Genomic DNA, 21392 nt, shown 5'->3' with positions numbered 1-21392 from the left:
CTCTGGAGCTGAGAGTTGCTGTGTCCTGCTTCAAACCAGCTTAGAAAAGCTATGCATGGGCCGGAGAGATAGCATGGAGGTAAGGCGTTTGCCTTTCATGCAGGAGGTCTTCGGTTCGAATCCCGGCGTCCCATATGGTCCCCCGTGCCTGCCAGGAGCAATTTCTGAGCCTGGAGCCAGGAATAACCCCTGAGCACTGCCGGGTGTGACCCAAAAACCACAAAAAAAAGGGGCCGGGTAGGTGGCGCTGGAGGTAAGGTGTCTGCCTTGCAAGCGCTAGCCAAGGAAGGACCGCGGTTCGATCCCCCGGCGTCCCATATGGTCCCCCCAAGCCAGGGGCGATTTCTGAGCACATAGCCAGGAGTAACCCCTGAGCATCAAACGGGTGTGGCCCAAAAACCAAAAAAAAAAAAAAAAAAAAAAAAAAAAGAAAAGCTATGCATTTCAAAATGTGCTCATTGTAGCCATTAATCCAGACATCACTTCTGATTAAAAAAATCAGCTCTAGGGGTCCGGGAAGGTGGCGCTAGAGGTAAGGTGTCTACCTTGCAAGCGCTAGCGTAGGACGGACCATGGTTCGATCCCCCGGCGTCCCATATGGTCTCCCAAGCCAGGGGTGATTTCTGAGCGCATAGCCAGGAGTAACCCCTGAGCATCAAATGGGTGTGGCCCAAAAACCAAAAAAAAAAAAAAAAAAATCAGCTCTAATTATTTTATATATTTTTGTTTTGAAGGTTAAAGTTTATTTTAATAGAGATACTATTTACAGTTGCGGGGGGGCTCAAAAATGTGTTCTTCCTGGGGGGCATGACAGAAAATAATTGAGAAGCACTGATTTAAAGCAATTATGTTTATAATGCTATGTTATATTATAGTGCTAACTCAAGCTAAAAAATATCAACTCTGGGCCCGGAGAGATAGCACGGCAGTGTTTGCCTTGCAAGCAGCTCTAGGACGAAAGGTGGTTGGTTTGAATCCTGGTGTCCCATATGGTCCCCCGTGCCTGCCAGGAGCTATTTCTGAGCAGACAGCCAGGAGTAACCCCTGAGCAACGCCAGGTGTGGCCCAAAAACCAAAAAAAAAAAAAAAAAAAAAAATCAACTCTGCAGCACTATATTTCTTCTAAACACACTAAAAAAATACCCAACCACTTTATTTAAAATGTGTTATTTTAAATTACATATCAAAGGCCAAAATCATCAAAATAACAAGATAGAATTTTGGCAGGAAGAAGAGGTTTAGACCACACCTTTGGTGCTAAGCAAGATCAGTCTGGACTCTGTATTCTGTGAACTGTGTGTGATCTCATTCCGGTATTCCTATTTGATCTCAGCGAAGTTCTTTTCAAGCTGAAGAACAATTTTCTTCAGGGCAGGATCCTTTGCCCAATTGATTTTACTCCCACAAATTAGATTCTGCAATTTAGAGAAAAATCTCTCATTAAAGTTAATAATCATTTTTTGTTTTTGTTTTTGTGTCATACCCAATGTGGCTCAGGGGTTACTCCTTGCTCTGTGCTCAGAAATCGCTCCTGGCAGGCTCAGGGACCATATAGGATGCTGGGAATTGAACTACTTTCTGTCCTGTATTGGCTGTAAGGCAAATGCCCTCCCTACCTATCTCTTGGGCCCCTATAAAGCATATTTAATATGAACAGAATTAAATATTTCCTCTCACTGATTTTAACAAATACTTACTGAACAATGACTAATTTTAAACATTTACCTTCTTTTTTTTTTTTTTTTTTGTTTTTGGTTTATGGGCCACACCCGGCGGTGCTCAGGGGTTACTCCTGGCTATCTGCTCAGGAATAGTTCCTGGCAGGCACAGGGAACCATATGGGAAGCCGGGATTTGAACCAACCACCTTTGGTCCTGGGACGGTTGCTTGCAAGGCAAATGCCACTGTGCTATCTCTCAGGCCCCAAACATTTACCTTCTTATAAGAAAACAATAGTAGATTTGGGGGGTGAGGGCACAGCCAACACTGATCTAGAGCTAGGCCTGGCTTCTATGGTGCTCAGGGGATTATACTATGTCACCAATCAAGCCATACCTCATTCAAAACATACTTCATAAGTGTTTAATCCCATAAACTCAACCCCACACTACAAATAAGATTTTGATTCTTCATTTCTACTTTAAAAAGTGATAGTATGGGGCCGGGTGGTGCGCTAGAGGTAAGGTGCCTGCCTTGCCTGCTCTAGCCTTGGACGGACGGCAGTTTGATCCCCCGGTGTCCCATATGGTCCCCCAAGCCAGGAGCAACTTCTGAGCACATAGCCAGGAGTAACCCCTGAGTGTTACCGGGTGTGGCCCAAAAACCAAAAAAAAAAAAAAAGTGATAGTATGCTGGGTAAGGCATGCCCTGCATGTACCCAATCTGTGTTCAAACCCTAGCTTCCCAAATAATCCCCTGAGCCCTGCCCATGCACAGAGCCAGGAGTAAAACATAGACACCACTGGATATGGACCCAAAACAAAACATCCCACAGAGAAGGGGCACATGCTCTGCTTACAGAAGCCTAGACCAGGTTCAAGGCACAAGTTCCCAGTTTCCTAAGAGCAAAATCCAGGCATGGAGCCAGGAGGTAGCCCCTGATGACTCTTAAGTATGGCTTCAATGCAGCAAACAAATAAAAACTACAGAGAAGAGATTTTTCTTACAAGAAACAGGATCTCATGCTCTACAGGGTATCCTTTATATACAAAATAGAGCTCAACTATGTATCCTCATAGTTAAGTAATAAAACTATGTATCCTCATAGTTTTCTTTTATTTGGAGGGGGGTCTGGGTCACACCTGGTGGTGCTCAGGGGTTACTCCTGGGAGGCTAGGGGGAACATATTGGATGCCGGTAATCAAACCACTGTCTGTCCTGGTTCAACCTCATGCAAAGCAAACGAACGCCCTACCGCTGTGATAACTCTTGGGCCCCCCATAGTTTTCATAATTAAAGCCTCAGGATTAGGGTTGGGGGGATAGTTTTGGGGTTAACGTTATATATGTCTTGGATGTGCTGCTGAACCCAGGTTTGATGTCTCGCAAATGGTCTGGTTAGCATCATCTAGTACAGTTCTAGAGAACCCTGCCTTCCCCCAAGTATAGTCCTAGACTAGAGGCTCCCCAAGCAATGTAGGGGTGGCCCACATACACAGGTATCAGGGGAGCTTGCAATGAACCACTGACTATGCTGGCAAAGAATTACCAGAATAAATCTTCCAGGTGACTGAGCACTGCTGGAAGACCAAGTTTAAATCACGCTTTTGCTTGTTTGTTTGTTTTGGGTCACACCCGGCGGCACTCAGGGGTTACTCCTGACTCCATGTTCAGAAACTGTTCCTGACAGGCTCTGGGGACCATATGGGATGCCGAGATTCGAACCACCGTCCTTCTGCATGCAAGGCAAATGCCTTGCCTCCATGCATCTCTCTGGCCCCTAAATCACTTTTAAACCCTCTAAACAGAGTGGCTTGAGTTATAGACAACGCAGCAGGGCATTTGTCTTTGCACATGGCTGGCCTAGGACAAACATGAGTTCAATCCCCAGAATCCTATATGGTCCTCCCACGCATGCCAGGAGCAACTTCTGAGTGCAGTACCAGGAGTAACCCCCTGAGCACTGCCGGGTATGGCCCAAACACCCCTCCAAAAAAATTAAATAAATAAACCCTCTAAAGAATATATAAAAATTGGGTCCGGAGAGATAGCACAGCGGCGTTTGCCTTGCAAGCAGGACCAAAGGTGGTTGGTTCGAATCCCGGTGTCCCATATGGTCCCCTGTGCCTGCCAGGAGCTATTTCTGAGCAGACAGCCAGGAGTAACCCCTGAGCACTGCCGGGTGTGGCCAAAAAAAAAAAAAAAGAAAAGAAAGAATATATAAAAATCGGGCTGGAGAGACAGCATGGAGGTGAGGCGTTTGCCTGGCATGCAAAAGGACAGTGGTTCGAATCCCAGCATCCCATATGGTCCCCCCTGGCCTGTTGGGGGCAATTTCTGAGCGTTAGAGCCAGGAGTAACCCCTGGAGCATGCTGGGTGTGACCCCAAAACAAAACCAAAAAAAAAAAATATATGAAAATTTTAAAATTGGCACAACTGCAAACATATATTTAGAATTTACTTAAATCAGATACTTGTACTTAACAGATTAACATAAATTACCTTTTTTACTTTTCAGAACTATTCTAACAAGGAAAGCAGTGCTTAGAAAAGGTAAATTAGGTAGAAAGCCTGTCTAGAGTACAAGCGAGGGTAGGATGGGGAGGGAGATTTGGGACACTGGTGATGGGAATGTTGTACTGGTGAAGGGGGTGTTCTTTACATGACTGAAACCCAATTACAATCATATCTGTAATCACGGTGTTTAAATACGTTAAAAAAAAGGTTAATCTTAGGGGCCCCAGAGAGATAGCACACCCCCTGAGTGCCACCTGGTATGACCCCAAAAAACAAACAAAAAAAGGTAAATTATAGGGACAGGAGAGATAGCACGGGGGATAAGGCAATTTCATGGTTCATGACCAAAACCATTTCAACCCCCCCCAAGCATCACATGTGGTTCCCTGAACACCCACCAGGAGTGATTCCTAAGCATAAAACCAGGAGTAAGCCCTGAGCACTGCTGGGTATGGCCAAAAAGAAAAGAGGGGCTCTGGAGCAAATAGCACAGTAGGTAGGGTGTTTGCCTTGCACGTGACTGACTTAAGTCCCTGACATCCCATATGACTCCCTGAGCCTGCTAGTAGTAATTTCTGAATGCAGAGCCAGAAGTAACCACTAACCACTAAGCATGGCCCAAAAAACATAAAGAAGAAAAAAAAAAAAAAAAGAACAGAAAATAACAAAATTGATAGATAGTACAGGAGTAAGGTACTTGTCCTGCACCTACCTTACCTGCATTCAATACCTGCAAATCTATATGGTACCAGGAATTAGTGAGCACAGAGCCAGGAATAAACCCTAAGCAGTGAGCACAGAGCCGAGAATAAACCCTGAACAGCCAGGTATGGCCCCAAACACAATACAACACAGCAATAAGTTAATTCTAGATATATGTTAAAAGACCAATATTCAGTTTTGATTCATTTTGTCATGATAAGAGACCACTTGTTATCTTGCTTGCTAGTCTGTCTCTTCTTTTCTTTTTTTTTTTGGGGGGGGGGGAGGGTCACATCCGGCAGTGTCAGGGGTTACTCTGGCTCTATGCTCAGAAATTGCTCCTGGCAGGCTCAGGGAGTCATATGGGGACCATACAGTATGCTGGGATTTGAAACCACCATCCTTCTGCATCCAAGGCAACCACCCTACCTCATACTATCTCTCCGGCCCCCTCCTTTTATCTCTTTCTTTGACTGCTTACTTGCTTGGTTGAGTTCATGCTATCTCTTCCTTATTTATTTATCTTATTTATTTTCCGATCACTTCCGGCAATGGCTCAGGATTACTTTCTGACTCTGCACTCAGAAATTGCTCCTGACAGGCTCAGAGAACCATATGGGATGCTGGGAATCGAACCAAGTCTGTCTGGGGTTGGCACATGCAAAGCAAATGCCCTACCGCTGAGCTATGGCTCCAGCCCAAATCCACATCTTTTTAAGGCAGTTTTGGTAAATAAAAAGTGTCCTGTTCTGGGGCCAGAGAGGTGGCGCTAGAGGTAAGGTGTCTGTCTGCCTTGCAAGTGCTAACCAAGGAAGGACTGCAGTTCGATCCCCCAGCATCCCATATGGTCCCCCCAAGCCAGGGGTAATTTTTGAGTGCTTAGCCAGGAGTAACCCCTGAGCATCAAATGGTGTGGCCCAGGGGAAAAAAGTGTCCTGTTCTACTAAAAAAAAAAAGAAAAAGCAAAAAACAACTGAGAGTATGTCAATAAATATACATTTTAAAAAAGACTTCACTCCTTCCTAAATTATATAACAGTTACCTGGAACACATGCTGAATAACTGTAGTAATGTGTATCTCCATCTGTAGGTTTTGATGTATGGTCTTCATCTTGTCTGAATTTTCCAACGATCCAAATCTTCTTTTTGTTTATTCTTTTCTGTCTGTATTTCTAAAAAACTTACTTTCTGAAGATTGTTTTAATTCTGAAATGAAACAAAATATTAGAAACAACACACAATACAAGAAAGAATCATTAGGAAAGACCCACACTAAGTAATGTGTTGGTGATGGTTGGTAACCTAATCTAAATCAGAAGGATGCAAGCCAAGCACCTTATCTTCTAGACTATCTCTACAAGTGAATCTTGAAAATTATGAAGCAGAATAATACTTGGCTATTTCAGTCAAAAGAAAAATTTAAATGTTAGGGGTTGAGAGAGAATACAGTGAGTAAAGCACTTGCCTTGAACACAGATGACCAGGTCTCTTTTTTTTTTTTGATGGGTGTTGACCAAAAACCCAAAAAAGGAAGGAAGAAAGGAAGGAAGAAAAAGGAAGGAAGAAGGAAAGAAGGAAGAAAGGAAGGGAGGCAAGGAGGGAGGGGGAGGGAAGGAGGGAGGGGGAGGAAAGAAGGGAAGGAGGGAGAGGGAGGGGGAGGGGGGAAAGAAAGAAAGAAAGAGAAAGAAAGAAAGAAGAAAGAAAGAAAGAAAGAAAGAAAGAAAGAAAGAAAGAAAGAAAGAAAGAAAGAAGAAAAAAGAAAGAAAGAAAGAAAGAAGAAAGAAAGAAAGAAAGAGAAAGAAAGAAAAGGAAGAAGGAAGGAGGAAGGAAGGAAGGAAGGAAGGAAGGAAGGAAGGAAGGAAGGAAGGAAGGAAGGAAGGAAGGAAGGAAGGAAGGAAGGAAGGAAGAAAGGAAGGAAGGAAGGAAGGAATTTTACAGTAGAAAAATCTCTGATGACCAGGTCTCAATCCTCAGTACCTCATACAATTTCCTGAGACCTGTCATCATGGATTACTGAGGACAGGGCCAGCAATAAATCCTGAGCACCACCATCGGTGGTCCAGAACATGCCACTCCCTCTTTCTAAAAATAAACACTGAAAATTGACCATCTCTTGATAGTAAAATAGAAAGTTTTGTGAGGCTGGAGAAATATTTCAGGGGTTAGCACTTGCCTTGAACCAAGCAGATTCTTTATAATCCCTACCACCACATACAGTACCTGGAACACTGCCAGCAGCCAGAATTAAGTCCTGAGTACTGCTGGGGGTGCCCCCTGAAAACAATACAACAAATAGCAGCCAGAGAGATAGCGCATGAGTAGGCAGTGGATACAGGGTTTGCCTTGCACACGACAAACCTGAGTGTGATTCCCAACACTGCATATGGTACTCTTAAATCCCACCAGAAGTGATTGATCCCTGAGCATAGAGCTAGGAGTATGCCCAGAGCACCTTCAGGTATGGCCTAAAAATAAAAAATTACAGTGTGGGGCCTGGAGAGATAGCACAGCGTTGTTTGCCTTGCAAGCAGCCAATCCAGGACCAAAGGTGGTTGATTCGAAACCCGGTGTCCTATATGGTTCCCCGTCCCTGCCAGGAGCTATTTCTGAGCAGACAGCCAGGAGTAACCCCTGAGCAACGCTGGGTGTGGCCCAAAAACTAAAAAAAAAAAAAAATTACAGTGTGTGTATGTGGGGGGGGCATCTCAAGGGACGATATGGGGTTACAAGGATCAAACCTGGGTTGGCTACATGAAAGTGCCCTACCCACTGTACTATTTTTCAAGCCCCTCTGACATCTATTTTTCTGATTGCAAACTGTACAGAAAATGAGTACTGATTGTGAAAATAAGATTTCAGTATTTCAGTGCAAAAAACTATCTCATGCTTATTAAGTTAAAGCTATACAAGGGACCAAAGAGATAATCTCTTTCGTGTGGTTGACGCCAATTCAATCCCTGGTGCCACATATAGGCCCCCAACTACTGCAAGGAGTGATCCCTTAGCACAGAACCAGGAGTAAGTCTTGAGCAGTCAAGTAGAATGCAATATTCCCCCCCAAAACAAATGTTTTCTATTTGTACATATATTTATATGGGATACAAATGATCTAGGAACAACACGTTCTTAACAGTGGTCACATGGAAAGGGAACACGACTTTATTTATTTTTTGTTTTTTGGGCCATACCCTGGTGATGCTCAGGGGTTACTCCTGGCTACATGCTCTCAACAATCGCTTCTGGCTTGGGGAACCATATGGGACGTTGGGGGATCGAACTGCAGTCTGTCCTATATCAGCCATGTGCAAGGCAAAATGCCCTACAGCCGCGCCACTGCACGGGCCCTGGAATACGACTTTCATATTATGCTGCCTCATAGCTCCATTCCCCCTTCACTGAGAATATTAATTTTGTGATGTCGAAAATCAAACTTTGCAAATCAAACACTGCAAATTGCAATGTTGTTTTATAAACTACAAAATTTTACTATGTGTGTGTGTGTGTAATGAATTTCTCAATGGTTGGAGATCTGGCCTTATGTAGTAAGTGAAGTAATGTATTAAAAAAGATGTTTTACATACGCAATCTCTTCTTCCTAACATTCAACAGTTTTTCCTCCAAATCCCATGATTCCTGTTAGAAAGAAAAAAAAAATGAAAGGGGAAAGGGGACTTCCCTGGCAGTATTTGGTGGTCTTGAGGTCATGCTATGACACTTGGTCATGTGATGTGGACCTAACAATTCAGTGAGTGGATTACATAGTCTTGGTGGCTGTGGGGTAGGGAGAAATTATATGAGGGCTAAGATCAAAGTAGATGGGGCCAGAGTGGTAGCACAAGCAGTAGAGCATTTGCCTTGTACACACTGCCCTAGGACATTCCATGGTCCGATCCATCAATGTTCCATATGATTCCCAAGTCAGGAGCGATTTCTGAGCGCAGAACAAGGAGTAACCCCTGAGTGTCACCAGGAGTGGCCCAAAAACCAAAAAAAAAAAATCAAGGCTTCATACATGCAAGGCATGTACCCCAACAGAAGGCAGAAAGGTAACAGGATAATTATACATATTGGCACTATTATTAGTAAGCTTTTTTTTTTTTTTTTTTTTGGCTTTTGGGCCACACCCGATATTGCTCAGGGCTTACTCCTGGCTGTCTGCTCAGAAATAGCTCCTGGCAGGCACGGGGGACCATATGGGACACCGGGATTCAAACCAACCACCTTTGGTCCTGGATCAGCTGCTTGCAAGGCAAACACCGCTGTGCTATCTCTCTGGGCCCTATTAATAAGCTTTTAATAAGAATTTCAGGCATTAAATATTCCACTGGGATCAGTGTCCCTTCACCAATAACCCATGGATCCCTCCCTCTCTTTATTTTTCCTTCATAACAAATGAAGGTGTTTTTCTCTCTTTTTAAAATTTACTTATTAAAGTTAGAATAGAATATTCACAATAGTGTTTAAGTCCTTGAAGCTATCGTTCTGATCACTAAAGCATATTATTTTGGTTTGGTTTTGGTTTTTGGGCCACACCCAGCAGTGCTCAGGGATCACTCCTAGCTCTGCACTCAGAAATCCCTCCTGGCAGGCTCAGAGGACCATGTGGGATGCTGGGGATCAAACCCAGGTCCATCCTGGTCGGCTGAGTGCAAGGCAAAAGCCCTCTCTGCTGTGCTATCACTTCAGCCCCACTAAAGCATTTTGTTTAACAAACCTGTAATATTTAAAGCACTGAATTTTTTCTACCAGCTTGTGTTTTCTGAAGTTCTGAGTTTGAGGGAGGTTCTTTTTTAGGTTTTAGGGCCTCATCTGTGCTCAGAGCTTATTTTTGGGTCTGTATTCAGAGATCACTCCAGCAGAGTTCAGGGGATCCTATGTGGTATTTGGAATCAAACCCATGTCAGTTACATGCATGGCAAGTACCCCCATTCCCTTACTCCCTCTGTGGCCCTATGAAAAAGAAAATTTACATACATTAAATTTCAACCATACTGATTCTCCTGGGCAATCCTATTTAATCATAATAAAAACAGTTACACAAAAGACTGCTACTGAAATGCTAAGAATAAATAAGTACAGAATGTGCAAACTTACCTGTTGCAATTTCATTATTAAATTATTCAGTTCTAATAGGTGCTTCATATTATCCATGAGCACACTGAAAAGGAGTAAAAGTGCAATTATTAACATTTATTAAAATAATCATTAATGGGGGCCGGTGAGGTGGCGCTATAGGTAAGGTGTCTGCCTTGCAAGCGCTAGCTAAGGAAGGACTGCAGTTCGACTCCCGGCATCCCATATGGTCAACCCAAGTCAGGGGCAATTTCTGAGCGCTTAGCCAGGAGTAAACCCTGAGCATCAAATGGGTGTGGCCGAAAAAAACAAAAAAAAATCATTAATGAATCAATTAGTATATATTTACTTCAACTATAACCATTATACATCTTTTTTTTTTTTTTTGTGGTTTTTGGGTCACACCCGGCAGTGCTCAGGGGTTATTCCTGGCTCCAGGCTCAGAAATTGCTCCTGGCAGGCACGGGGGACCATATGGGATGCCGGGATTCGAACCACTGACCTTCTGCATGAAAGGCAAATGCCTTACCTCCATGCTATCTCTCCGGCCCCACCATTATACATCTTAACAAAAAATTATTACTTAATAAACCTAGAAAATTCTGATACAACTAAATTTCTCTTTAAAATCAGAGATGTGGGGCTGGAGCAATAGCTCAGTGGTAGGGCATTTGCCTTATATGCTATCGACCCAGGATAAACACAGGTTTGTTTTCTGGAATCTCATCAGGTCCCCTGAGCCTACCAGATACAATTTCTGAGTGAAGAGCCAGAAGAACGCTACATACTGGTTCAAAAACCAAAAACAAACAAAAAACAGAGATGTGAAGGGCCACAGAGATAGTACAATGTGTAGGGCACTTGCCTTGCATGTGTCTAACCCAGGTTTGATCCCAGCATCATTTATGGTGACTTGAGAATTGCCAGGAATGATCCCCTGAGCATAGAGCCAGGACTAAGTTCTGACTACAGACAGATGTGACCCAAAACAAAAACAGATCAAACCTGGGTTTGATCTCTGGCATCAATACTGTTCCGAGTACTGCCAGGACTGATTCCTGGATGTAGAGACAAGAGTATGTCCTAAGCACTGCTTTTTTGCCAAAAACAAATAAACAATAAAAGACAAAATAATATTTTTTTACCTTGTCTTGGTATCAGATTTCTCCAGGTATTTTTTGAGTGCAGCTGAAAGCTGTACCCTGTATGAAAGGAAAGACTTGCATTATAGATAAAATATGGTACATTAAACAAAATATAACATGACAAGCGAAAAACTAAATTTCTCTTTATTTTACTTTGTTTTTTCTTAATTGATGGATAACTCATATGATAATATATTATTTTCAGGTGTAAAACATGATGATGGGGGGCTGGAGAGATAGCATGGAGGTAAGGCTTTTGCCTTGCCTGCAGAAGGATGGTGGTTCGAATCCCAGCATCCTGGGTCCTGCCAGGAGTGATTTCTGAGAGTAGAGCCAGGAGTAGCCCCTGAAAGCTGCCGGGTGTAACCCAAAACCAAAAAAAAAACCAAAAAACAAAACAAAAAAAAAAAACCCATGATGATGATATGTGTTTTACTCGGGATCAAATCCAGGTCCTCCTACATGCAAGTTACAATGCTAGACTACTGAGCCACATCCCAAGTTCACAATTTGCTCTACATATACAATGTGAAATGATCACCACAAAAACCTAGCTGACATTCATCACTGTGATGTTTCCTTAAATATAATAGGAAACATATGCAGGTCTTGAATGTATAGGGAATGTTTTTTTTATGGGCCATACCTGGCAATTCTCAGGGATTACTCCTGGTTCTGCACTCAGGAATCATCCCTGGCTTTGCTCAGAGGACTATACGGAATACTGGGATCAAACCTAGGTCAGTTTCATACAAGGCAGGTACCCTACCTGCTGTACTATTGCTCCAGTCCCAAGGGAAATACTTTGATAAGTAAATCAGAGAAATATTACTAAGATAGATGAAGTGGTTGCATGTGGTTATGCATCATGGGCTGACAGCTAATTAGATCTGAATGTAGCCCAAGCTTTGCTTTCCAACCACTTGCTATGGTGAAGGGCCAGAAAAAGCTGTAATGCACTATAGATCGGCATCAATCTAAACGAAAAGTAGGAATCCAATTGAGAGATGACAGAACCTTGGCCTAAGATTATAAAACTGAAGTCACTAAGCAAGCTAGGAGGTAAGGGACTAGAGGATGGAAGAGAAACACTTTAACACTAAGCATAAGCACGCTGGTAAGGGTCTTTGGGCACTTTGGAAGTGACAAGGTGTAGTAAGAGGTGTACATTAAAACCATACTTGTAAACACTCTTCTACAATAGGGCTGGATAAAGTAAGGGGAGAAGGCACCTGTCTTACATGCAGTCAAACCCAGTTCAATCTCAGCACTGTTAGGAGAGACCCTAAGCATCACTGGGCATGCACGAATCCCTCACCTCAAAAAATAAAATATATGTGGTAAAATATAGTTAAGAACCTATTTAACCTCCCTCTCCCTCCCTTTCTCCTTCTTCCTTAAAAAAAAAAAAGAACATATTTAAATTCCATGGCTTTTTTTTTTTTTTTTTTTTTTTATGGGGAGGGGGTAGGTTTGGGCCATAGTTAGCAGTGCCTAGGGATCACTTATCCTGGAGTTCAGGGAATCAAATATGGTGCCAAGGATGGAACCTAGTTTGACCATGTATAAAGCAAGTACTTACCCATTGTAGATTAGATGAATTGATGCAACACTTTCAAACACCAAATGGGAGATAAAGTGTCTTCTATGATCTTTTTTTTTTTTTTTTTTTTTTGGTTTTTGGGCCACACCCGGTAACGCTCAGGGGTTACTCCTGGCTATGTGCTCAGAAGTTGCTCCTGGCTTGGGGGACCATATGGGACACCGGGGGATCGAACCGCGGTCCGTCCAAGGCTAGCGCAGGAAAGGCAGGCACCTTACCTTTAGCGCCACATTAACCCTACCTTTATAACTTCTTCAAATGAAGATTTTGTTTGTTTTGTTTTGGGGTCACACCTGGCAGTGCTCAGAGGTCACTCCTGGCTCCACACTCAGAAATTGCTCCTGGCAGGCTTGGAGGACCATATGGGATGCCAGGATTCGAACCACCGACCTTCTGCACACAAGGCCTTACCTTCATGCTATCTCTCCAGCCCCCAAATGAAGATTTTTAACAATTGAATAGCATTTCTCTTATGGCTCAAAAAAAAAAAAAAAAATTGGGGGGCCACACCTGGCAAGCCTCAAGGGTTACTCCTGGCTCTGTGATCAAAAATCAGTCTTGGTAGGCTTGGGGGACCTATGGGATACTGGGATTAAACCCAGGTTTGTCCCGGGTTGACAGTTTACAAAGCAAACACCCTACCACTGTGCTATCTCTCCAGCCCCTAGGGCTCAAAATATGTGTGACTATAATCTAATCATTTTATTTGAACTAGCTTAAATATTCTCTCTACCTCATGCCGTGCACATTTGGCATTCAATTCACAAAGTTCTTTGTTTTGTTTTTTGGGCCACACCCAGTGGCACACTGAAGGCACTCTCCCTAGCCCGGAGAGAGCTGGGAGGCTAGGCAGGCCCCCAGACGTCCCCCTCTTTTTCCCCTGGACTCCAGCCCCCCCTGGGTGCTGGCTCAGATGGCCAGAAGTGGATATATTTTTTTTTTTTTTGGTTTTTGGGCCACACCCGGCGGTGCTCAGGGGTTACTCCTGGCTGTCTGCTCAGAAATTGCTCCTGGCAGGCACGGGGGACCATATGGGACACCGGGATTCGAACCAACCACCTTTGGTCCTGGATTGGCTGCTTGCAAGGCAAACACCGCTGTGCTATCTCTCCGGGCCCGAGAAGTGGATTTAAGGTGGATTCTTAGCGGTCCTCAGGCTTCCCTCCTCCTTCGATACTCCAGGGGGGAGGTGCATGGGGAGGAGGGCGGGCAGATATCTGGTTTCTGGTTTCCCCTTTGATTTTGAAGGCCAGCTCTTCTCAGGTATGGGGTTTGGGAGTCCCCATGCCAGAGGCCTTCTTCTTAGCCTGGAGAGAGCTGGGATGCTTGACAGGCCCCCTTCCGTCCCTCTCTTTTTCTCCTAGACTCCAGGCCTTCCCTGGGAGCCAGTGCAGGTGAGCTCTATAGGGTCATCAGGCTTTCCCCCTACCTCTCCCTACTATAATGAGAATGCACTTTGGGAGGAGGGCGGGTCGTTCTAGCACTGATTTATGTTGGGACAGTCACTGGAAATTTTTTCTCCTTGGTGTCCTATTGATAGTATTGTATGCATATAGTTTATATATGCATAATATCCATCTTGTATTGTTACCTTGATACTGCCCCTACAAAGCTCATTTCTAATCTTTTTTTTTTTTTTTTTTTTTGGTGGTTTTTGGGTCACACCCGGCAGTGCTCAGGGGTTATTCCTGGCTCCAGGCTCAGAAATTGCTCCTGCCAGGCACGGGGGACCATATGGGGCGCCAGGATTCGAACCGATGACCTCCTGCATGAAAGGCGCCTTACCTCCATGCTATCTCTCCGCCCCCCCCCCTTTTTTTTTTTTTGGTTTTTGGGCCACACCCGGCAGTGCTCAGGGGTTACTCCTGGCTGTCTGCTCAGAAATAGCTCCTGGCAGGCACGGGGGACCATATGGGACACCGGGATTCGAACCAACCACCTTTGGTCCTGGCTCGGCTGCTTGCAAGGCAAACACCGCTGTGCTATCTCTCCGGGCCCTCATTTCTAATCTTTCACTGCCTCAGTCCCAACCCTTATTTCCCCCCATCTTCCCATGTAGGTGCAGCTCATGATATGAAGCTCATCACATAGAGTGATGAGTGCAGTTAGAGAAATAACTACACTGAAAACTATCATAACAATGTGAATGAATGAGGGAAACAGAAAGACTGTCTTGAGTACAGGTGTGGGTGGGGTGGAGAGGAGAAAGATCTGGGAAATTGGTGGTGGGAATCTTGCACTGGTGAAGGGGGGTGTTCTTTACATGACTGTTATCATACAACTACAATCATATTTGTAATCACGGTGTTTAAATAAAGATAATTAAAAAAAAATCGCCCCTAGCAGGCTCTGGGCTCAGAAATCGCTCCCGGCAGGCTGGGGGACTACATGGAATGCTGAAGAGCAAATCCAGCTCCATCCTGGGTCAGCCGTGTGGAAGGCAAATGTCTTACCGCTATGTGATCTCTCCAGCCCCGTAAAATTTTATATTTAAAATGCAGTCATTACCTGTTTAATATAAGTTTTTTTGTTTGCAGATCAATTTTTACCTCTTCAATTTTATTTTCCAGGTCTTCAATTTGACTATAAAAGAAGCAGGAAAGAATGTTGGCAATATTAGAAAGAAATGAATCGCACTTTTGAAAAAAGCGAAAATTATATCCCTTCAATGAAAATCTTCTCCGGACTCACCATATTAATATATTTACAGATTTGAAAATTGATGCCTACTGAGACTCATTCTTCTAAGTATCTTTTTTTTTGGGGGGGGGGGGTCACACCCGGCAGCACTCAGGGGTTACTCCTGGCTCCACGCTCAGAAATCACTCCTGGGCAAGCTCGGGGGACCATATGGGATGCTGGGATTCGAACCAATGACCTGCATGAAAAGCAAACGCCTTACCTCCATGCTATCTCTCTGGCCCCATCAGCTAAGTATCTTAATAAAGGGTTAACAGGGCTCAGAGAGATGCTCTGAAGGGCATTTGCCTTGCAAGCAGCTGATCCAGGACCAAAGGTGGTTGGTTTGAATCCCAGTGTCCCATATGGTCCCCCGTGCCTGCCAGGAGCTATTTCTGAGCAGACAGCCAGGAGTAACCCAAGCAATGCCAGGTGTGGCCCAAAAACCAAAAAATAAATAAATAAATAAATAAATAAATAAATAAATAAATAAATAAATAAATAAAATAAAGGGCTAACAGAAAGAGCTAATTCGTGGATCGGTAAGCCTACACCTCACATTAACGATTTCTCCACTCACTCCTGGAAAATTATTTTGGCAAAATTTAGGGAAGTAAACAGAAATACACTACCATAAGAGGGATATAATGGAATCTAGGTAATGACTACAAATATAACTTTGACATATGAAAATATAACTAAAACTTTAACATACGTTTTGATTTGCCTTTCCTCTGTGATTTGTTCCAGAGTTTTTTCTTTATCTGCAAATAGTTTTTTTAAATGTTAGTAGTATTTTAGAAAAGAGTTGTTCATATTAAAATATAACTATTTATATTATATTATATAATTTATATATAATAATATATAATATATATTATATTATAGAGATAGTACAGGAGTTAAGGTGTAAACAATTCAAAAGAATATCAAGAAGCAATTAAATAGTGGTATAGCCATCATAAAGTAGTATCCTACAACCTAAAGAAATTAGTTACTGGGAGCTGGAGTGACAGCATTGCATGTTGCTGACCCAGGTTCAATTCCAGACATCCCATATGGTTCCCTGAGCACCAAATTATTTACAGAAAACAACAATATGGATGAATCATGAATATACTATGCTAGGGGTTAGAGCTATAGTATAGCAAGTAGGGCTTTTGCTTTGCACACAGTCAAAATGAGTTTGATCCCTGGCATCCCATTCAGTCCTCCGAATGCAACCCCCCCAAAAAAACCCAAACTAACAAAAAGTTCTTGTCCATCATACGTGAGATCTGGAGTTTCAATAGCTAGCGTTTCAACTCCCTGCTGCATGGGAGTGAGTGCATGGACTCTAACACACCATAGGTCTAAGCGACACCCCCAATCCCCACAGGGCCATGTGTGAGCACCACAGCGAGCCACAGTGCGCCCTAGAACCAGAGGACCAGGAGGGACCCCGGAGTGCAGAGTCAGATTATCCCGAACACCACTGTGTGTATCTCCCAAAACAAAACAAAAATAAATTTAGGAATCAGAGCTCTCTGAATATAGAGCCAGGAATAACCACTGAGTACTGCTGAGCATAGTTCAAACTTCTATCTCAAAATCAATTTTTTTTTCTTTTTTTTCCTTTCATATTTTAATTGGGCCACATCCGGTGACACTCAGGAGTTACTCCTGGCTATGCCCTCAAAAATCGCTCCTGGCTGAGGCCAGAGAAATAGCATGGAGGTAGGTAGGGCATTTGCCTTCCATACAGGACGGTGGTTCGAATCCCGGCATCCCTTATGGTCCTCCGAGCCTGCCAGGAGGGATTTCTGAGCATAGAGCCAGGAGTAGCCTTTGAACGCTGCCAGATGTGATCCAAAAAACAAACAAAAATATCCCTCCTGGCTCAGGGGACCATATGGTATGCGTGGATTGAATCCAGGTTAGTCCTGATCAGCTGTGTGCAAGGCAAATGCCCCACAGCTGTACCATTGCTCTGGCCCTAAAAATCAATTTTAGATACAAATAGAGCTCACATAATCTTACTTGAAATGAAAATACTTACTTGCTTCAACCATTGATTTATATTCCAAGAGTTGTTGTTTTGTCTGTGCTCTCAGCCTGGAAACAAAAAAAGGCATTTATTTGTATTTTATTAATTACTATATGATAAACCAACTCATTCTTTGCGATATGAAGCCAATTAAACATCCAGTTTGGCTTCCTTTTTTTTTTTTTTTTTTTGTAAAGGGATTTGGGTCACACCCTACGGTGCTGCTAGTAATCAAACGAAATTGGTCACATACAAGACAAATGCCTTACCTTGACTTACTGTTAGGCCCTGGCTTCACTTACTTAAAATGGGCAAAAGAGGCAGGAGTAATTATATAGCAGATAGGGTGTCTTGCATGAGGCTGAACCTGGTTCCATCCCCGGTAACCCATGTGGTCCCTCAATCTCCTTCAGGAGTGATTCCTTGAAAAGAACCAGGAGTAAGCTATGAGAACAGCTGAATGTGTCCCCCACAAGTAAAAAAAAAAAAATGTAATAAAGAATATTAATTAAGGTCATGGCTGAGTATGGAGCTCACCGGTAGTCCACATGTGGGGGGCCCTGGGATTGTTCCAAGGCTTAACTAATTACTCAGCGGGACTCTTGAGAAAGCTATACTCCAATAAAATTCCAATTATTTCTATTTACTTTTTGTTTGGGGCTAAGGATTGAAGCACACCAGATGGTGCTTAGAGCTTACTCCTGGCTCAACGCTTAGAAATTACTCCTGGTTCAGCACTCAGAAATTATTCCTGGCAGGGCTCCTGGAACCTTATGAAGTGCCAGGAATCCGACCCACATTGGCCGGTCCAGATCCAATAAAATTATAAAGACACTGCAATTCTAACTTCATAAACTTTTCACGTGGTGCTAAGTCTTCTTGTCATTTCCCTCCAACCATATAAAGATATTAAGATTATCTTGAAGCCTATGGGATAGCTGATGGCAAAAAGTGCTTTTGCCCAGTGGGGCTGCAGTGACTGTACAGGGGGCGAGGCTCTTGGCTTGGACGAGGCTAATCTGGATTCGATACTCGGCATTCCAGATGGTCCCCCACCCCCAGAATATATTCTGGAGTGCATAGCCAAGAGCACGTCTGGGTGTGAGCACCCCCCCCAAAAAAAAAAAAACCAAACTAACAAAAAGTGCTTGTCCACCATACGTGAGATCTGGAGTTTCAGCAGCGTCCCGACCTGCTGTATGGGAGTGAATGCATGGACTCCAACACACCACAGATCTAAGCGACACCAACCCCCACAGGACCATGTGTGAGCACTACCGCGAACCACAGTGCACCCCAAAACCAGAAAACCGAGACACTTCTCCTGCATGAAGTTGTTTAGGCCCCAGCAAGCATGACCACTGGTGTGTGTATGGTAGGAGGCCATGGGCATCCTAGCCAGCACACAGCAAGTTAAATCAGCGCAGCAGCTGGGAAACGAACTGATCTCGGGCTAGGGACGTGGCTCCGGTGCTTTGCAGGCGGAAGATTCTGCAGGTCACCAGGGGCACCAACTCCAGGTCAAGGGAGAAGGCTGGGAAGGGGGAGTAGTACACAGCCCCGAACGAACTCCTCCTAGCCCAGAACCCCGACCCCCATAGCAATGCCATTTCTTGTCTCCGTTTCGAGATGCAGCAAGAAGCCAAAGGAGCTTAAGTGACCCAGGTGGCCTAGTGTTCGAACAGGCATCCGGATTTCCAGAACCAAAGGCCAAGCTGGAGCCCACCAGGGCCCCTTGGCTCCGCCGCACCAGCCTTCGGGAGATCCACCTGAGCAGCAGAGACAAGTTGTCTTTCTCGGAGGACGAGGATGTGTCGGTTTCCAACGGCGGGCCGCCGTCCTCTTCGGAGTCCATGGGCTCGGGAGACGCTGGCTTTTCGAACTGTTTCGCCATTCTGGGAGCAAATGACACAGAGGAGCAGGAAACTCCCAGACCGGGCGACTTTCCCGCCAAAAAAACCGACTCCGAAAGAACGCCGGAAACGGAAATGACGACATACGAAACCTCTTCCGCCGGAAGTCCGAGCTCTCCGCCTCGGTCGCCATGGTTACGGAGTGTCGGCGCTTGGTTTAACTCTTGGTCAAGATTCTTTTTCTTTTCTTTTCTTTTCTTTCCTTCCTTCCTTCCTCCCTCCCTTCCTCCCTCCCTCCCTCCCTCCCTCCCTCCCTCCCTCCCTCCCTCCTTTCTTTCTTTCTTTCTTTCTTTCTTTCTTTCTTTCTTTCTTTCTTCCTTCCTTCCTTCCTTCCTTCCTTCCTTCCTTCCTTCCTTTCTTTCTTTCTTTCTTTCTTTCTTTCTTTCTTTCTTTCTTTCTTTCTTTCTTTCTTTCTTTCTTTCTTTCTTTGTTTGTTTGTTTGTTTGTTTTTGGGCCACACCCGGTGACGCTCAGGGGTTACTCCTTGCTATGCGCTCAGAAGTCGCTCCTGGCTTGCGGGATCATATGGGACCCCGGGGGATCAAACCGCAGTCCGTCCTAAGCTAGCGCTTGCAAGGCAGACACCTTACCTCTAGCGCCACCTCACCGGCCCCCGGCCAAGATTCTTAAAGAGTTCAGTTTTTAAAAGTTGAAAAACCTCTTAGCAGCCGTTCTGTTCATCCGCGTTAGACACTCTGGGCCCCAGGAAATGGCAGTCTTGGAAGAGAAACGCCAACCACCCTCCCCCTCATTCAACCTTGTCTCGGGGACTGGGTGAACACCAGCAGAGTGTTTGAGCCTCCTAGTGACATAGGTAAGTGATGTGTCTTGCAGACTGGACAGAAGAAATAGGGGGAGATCAGAGCTAACTAAGAAGGTGCCAAGCCCTTGTTTGGTGGAAAAATGAAATTGAGGATTTTCTCAATTTCAGAGAACATGTTTCCCCCCTTCCCCAAGAGGCAGTGCAAACACTTGAACATCTAACTTCCAGCGTGATTTTTTGCGGTAAGATTATTCACTAATAACTGAGTTGGTAGCTTCAGGTTCCTAATTCAAACAGGTTATAACTGTAATCCTAGTGCTGTGAGCATGTAATGGGGTTGGCCATAGAATGGTCGGTTTGTAGGTTTCCTTAGGGTGGATCCTGTAGGGGCTCATCCTCGGGGCATAAACACTGCAACCTTGTATGCTTTGCTTTGAGCCACAATCATCAGAGTTCATTGCTGCACCATCCCATGCTTGGGATTTCTTCTTTTTTTTTTTTTTTTTTTTTTTTTTTTTGATTTTTGGGCCACACCCGGTAATGCTCAGGGGTTACTCCTGGCTATGTGCTCAGAAGTTGCTCCTGGCTCGGGGGACCACATGGGACACCGGGGGATCGAACCGCGGTCCGTCCAAGGCTAGCGCAGGCAAGGCAGGCACCTTACCTTTAGCGCCACCACCCGGCCCCAGGATTTCTTCTTTTTAAGCGGTTTCCTATGAATCCTTTGACAAGAGTTCGAATAATGCATTTGTTCTCCAATCTTAAATTCATGGGGAGGGTGGGTGGGTTCAAATAGATTATGAGGTGCCTAAATGACTCATTCTGGTTTGAATTTCTAGTGACAGGTATAGTTGATATTGCTGGTTGGGGAGCATATTCGTGAAAACACTGCACTGATAATTTAGTAACAATGTTAATGCAAACTAAACCAACAAGGTGATGGGGAGCTATTTTTTTTTTTTTTTTTTTAGGAAAAATGACGTGCAATATCCATAGGATAATACAGAACTATACTCGTGTCAGTGCCTGGAGAGAAAATAATTCAAAGTAATTAATGGATGCTGGAATAGAGTAGAGGTTGTATGGCTAAATTGTGTTTAGTAGTCAAAATCTTAACCAGATGAAACTTTGCAACACTGGTAATTTAAATAGATCAGGTGACTGCAATACATGCATAATTTACAGGTATAAAATACTTTCCTTGGCTGGGCACAGAGGGTAGGGCACCTTGTACACACCCAATCCGGATTTTTATCCCTGGCATCCCATATGGTCTCTCTAGCATGCCAGGAGTAATTTCTGAGCAGAGCCA

At 44.1% G+C, this 21392-nt stretch overlaps 1 protein-coding gene across 1 annotated transcript; it reads right to left on the bottom strand.

Moving 5' to 3' along the window:
• Positions 1-1319: 1319 nt before the first annotated feature.
• Positions 1320-19450, bottom strand: CENPH (centromere protein H). The gene is given in 12 exon segments (XM_049769067.1): positions 1320-1415; positions 5921-6009; positions 6012-6057; positions 6059-6084; positions 8460-8511; positions 9973-10036; positions 11097-11153; positions 15208-15282; positions 16094-16142; positions 17417-17472; positions 19174-19299; positions 19410-19450. Coding segments are annotated over 12 exon segments (777 nt in total).
• Between the last annotated feature and the right edge of the window lie 1942 nt (positions 19451-21392).

Source organism: Suncus etruscus, chromosome 2 (genome assembly GCF_024139225.1).
Source record: "Suncus etruscus isolate mSunEtr1 chromosome 2, mSunEtr1.pri.cur, whole genome shotgun sequence".
In the NCBI taxonomy this organism is placed as follows: Eukaryota; Metazoa; Chordata; class Mammalia; order Eulipotyphla; family Soricidae; genus Suncus; species Suncus etruscus.
This window is presented reverse-complemented; position numbering and strand designations above follow the sequence as displayed.